Source organism: Chiloscyllium plagiosum, chromosome 21, assembly GCF_004010195.1.
Source record: "Chiloscyllium plagiosum isolate BGI_BamShark_2017 chromosome 21, ASM401019v2, whole genome shotgun sequence".
Lineage (NCBI taxonomy): Eukaryota > Metazoa > Chordata > Chondrichthyes > Orectolobiformes > Hemiscylliidae > Chiloscyllium > Chiloscyllium plagiosum.
Window position 1 is genome coordinate 51,928,732 of NC_057730.1, and position 3,410 is coordinate 51,932,141.

The 3,410-nt window shown below is 42.8% G+C and overlaps 1 protein-coding gene across 3 annotated transcripts in view; it reads left to right on the forward strand.

Moving 5' to 3' along the window:
- mfsd1l (major facilitator superfamily domain containing 1-like) overlaps window positions 1-3,410 on the forward strand; it is a 41,081-nt gene that overhangs the window by 34,505 nt on the left and 3,166 nt on the right. For all 3 annotated transcript variants that reach the window (XM_043712061.1, XM_043712064.1, XM_043712063.1), the window contains one exon: window positions 2,041-2,152. In XM_043712061.1, coding sequence (XP_043567996.1) covers window positions 2,041-2,152 — 112 coding nt within the window. The remainder of the gene's footprint in view (window positions 1-2,040; window positions 2,153-3,410) is intronic.

Here is a 3,410-nt window from a genome sequence, read left to right on the forward strand (position 1 = left end):
GGATCTGATTGAGACATATTAGATTATTAAAGGATTGGACACTCTGGAGGCAGGAAACATGTTTCCGCTGATGGGTGAGTGCCGAACCAGAGGACACAGCTTAAAAATACTGGGTAGACCATTTAGGACAGAGCTCAGGAGGAACTTCTTCACCCAGAGAGTGGTGGCTGTGTGGAATGCTCTGCTACAGGGGGCAGTGGAGGCCCACTCTCTGGATTCATTTAAGAAGGAGTTGGATAGAGCTCTCAAAGATAGTGGAATCAAGGGATATGGAGATAAGCCAGGAACAGGATACTGATTAGGAATGATCAGCCATGATTATATTGAATGGCGGTGCAGGCTCGAAGGGCTGAATGGCCTCCTCCCTGCACCTATTGTCTCTTGTCTATTCAGCCTCTCCCTGTAGCTCAAACCCTCTAACCCTGGCAATTATGGAGATAAGGCAGGAACAGGATACTGATTAGGAATGATCAGCCATGATTATATTGAATGGCGGTGCAGGCTCGAAGGGCTGAATGGCCTACTCCCTGCACCTATTGTCTATTCAGCCTATCCCTGTAGCTCAAACCCTCTAACCCTGGCAATATCCTTATAAATCTTTTCTGAACCCTTTCAAGTTTCACAACATCCTTCTGATGGGAAGGAGACCAGAATTGCACACAATATTCCAAAAGTGGCCTAATTCATGTCCTGTATATAGCTGCAACATGACCTCCCAACTCCTATACTCAATGCTCTGACCAATAAAAGAAAGCATACCAAAAACCGCCTTCACTATCTGTCTCCCTGTGACTCTGCTTTGAAGAAGCTATGAACCTACACTCCAAGGTCTCTTTGATCAGCAACACTCCCTAGGACCTGACCATTAATTGTATAAGTCCTGCTAAGATTTGCTTTCCCAAAATGCAGCACCTCGCGTTTATCTAAATTCAACTCCATCTGCCACTTCTCAGCCCATTGGCCCAACTGCTCAAGATCTGAGGTAATCTTCTTCACTGTTCACTACACCTCCAATTTTGGTGTCATTTGCAAACTTACGAACTATATACCTCCTATGTTCACATCCAAATCATTTTATATAAATGATGAAAAGCAGTGGACCCAGCACCGATCTTTGTGACTCACCGCTGGTCACAGGTCTCCAGTCTGAAAAGCAATCTTCCACCATCACCCTCTGTGTTCTACCTATTTGAGCCAGTTCTGCATTCAAATGGCTAGATCTTCCTGTATTCCATGAAATCTAACTTTGCTAACCAGCCTCCCATGAGGAACCGTGTCGAATGCCTTACTGAAGTCCATATAGATCACATCTACTGCTCTGCCCTCCTCAATCCTTTGTCATTCCTTCAAAAAACTCCATCAAGTTTGTGAGACATGATTTCCCATGTTGACTGACTAATCAGTTTTTGCCATTCCAAATATATGTAAATCCTGTCCCTCAGGATTCCCTCCAACAACTTGCCCACCAACAATGTCAGGTTCACCTGTCTATAGTTCCTGGCTTTTCCTTACCACCTTAAATACTGGCACCATTTGAGCCAATCTCCAGTCTTCTGATACCTCACCTGTGAATATTGTTGGTAAGTGAAGAAACACTAGTGTATCCTGGTGTTGTTTTGTCTCAGTCAGTGGTCTACAACACATAATCATATCACAGAATATGACCTGAAGATACAAAGATATCATAATCCACCTTAACCTTGGTATGACACTCTACTATAAGATTACTCCTTGTTGTAATAACAAACTTAGAAAATCTACAATCGTGCTGCTTTGTCATTTTTACAAAAAAATCACACTGACTTTCTCAATCTCACTAACTTTCTTGGCTCCTTAATGAAACATTATTCCATAGGTGCAGTTTTTTTTAATGCCAATTCCTGTTTAAATCCACTGTACATTGGAGCCAAACACTATCATGCTTTGCCTGAGGAATCCTTTCTGGATTGGAAGTTTTATTTTCTCAGACAGTGGGTAGTGGGATAAGAGTTGGGTTGTTCAACAACTTGCTTTCAGCACAATCTATTGACCCTCATCCAGGAGCCTGAAAATTCCGGTGTGGCACTGGCAGAGAGTGATGATCTTTCTTCTGGCGAATATCATCAGCTGTGTCATAGCCTCCATCTTCCTCAACATAGTGGACAAACAGGAGGTAAGGAATCGGCTGTAATGGAAAGTTCACATGGTTCTGGGTATTATTTCTTATGCTATGCTGATTGGGGTCATTCACCAGATGCAAAATATTCCATTTCTCCGGGCAAGACTTCCACACATCAGAGTGCCCTGAACTGGGGTGGTGCAGAGTTAGGTGCTGGTCTGTCTGCTGAATGTTGCATTTAGACTCGATCCAATGACTAACTCTCAAAGGTTTTTCTTGAAATAAATGTGCACGGTCTGTCTCACTCATAGTGGGCACTAATTGACAGTAACACACTTGTCAGTAGGATTGTGCTAAATGGAAGGACGTGATGCATTGGGCTGGCACATATGTTCTGCTTGATCTATAATATAAAGAAAGCTTCTATTGACTGATGATAATGCAGGCATTATTTTAATTATCAGCAATCCTATTTCTCTCTCTGATTCAGCAATGGAGAAACGAGTTCTCTTCCTTTTTTAATGTGGAGAAGGTGGAGGGGTGGGGAACCTGATTTGAGGTTGTGTAGCCAGACACAGACAGGTCAGTAACTAGGAGGATTTAAGAAGCAGCCAGTTTAGAGAGGATTGGAAAACCTCTTTACTTCACCCAGAGGATTGAGTATCTGTAACTCACTGCCTGAAAGGTCGGTAGAGGCAAGAACACTCAAGATGTAGATGTGCAGATGAAATACCAAACAGTACAAGTCTACAGGATTAAAGGAGATTAATGTTTTTCTGGCTTGGGCGCAAAAGGCTTTACACAGGCATAAGAAGAACCAGTTTGTGATGACCAACATCTCCCATGCTTAACATTGGAGTTTTCACAGAGTTTGAAAACAAACACTGGAATTGAACAGCATATTTAATAATGATTGGTACCAATGAGCCAAGCTGGTATGTGACCAGCAGTTTGCCTCTCATTCAGCCTCTACCAAGCCCTTACAAGATTTAGGATGGGGAAGGAAACTGCAGGGGATGGACACACTTGAAACATGGAGCTTATTCAAAGAACAACTACTGTGGGTTCTTGATAGTCAGGATAGTCAACATGGCTTTGTGCGTGGGAAATCAAGTCTCACAAACTTGATTGAGTTTTTTGAAGAAGTAACAAAGAAGATTGTGGGCAGAGCAGTAGATGTGATCTATATGGACTTCCGTAAGGCGTTCAACAAGGTTCCCCATGGGAGACTGATTAGCAAGGTTAGATCTCATGGAATACAGGGAGAACTAGTCATTTGGATACAGAACTGGCTCAAAGGTAGAAGACAGAG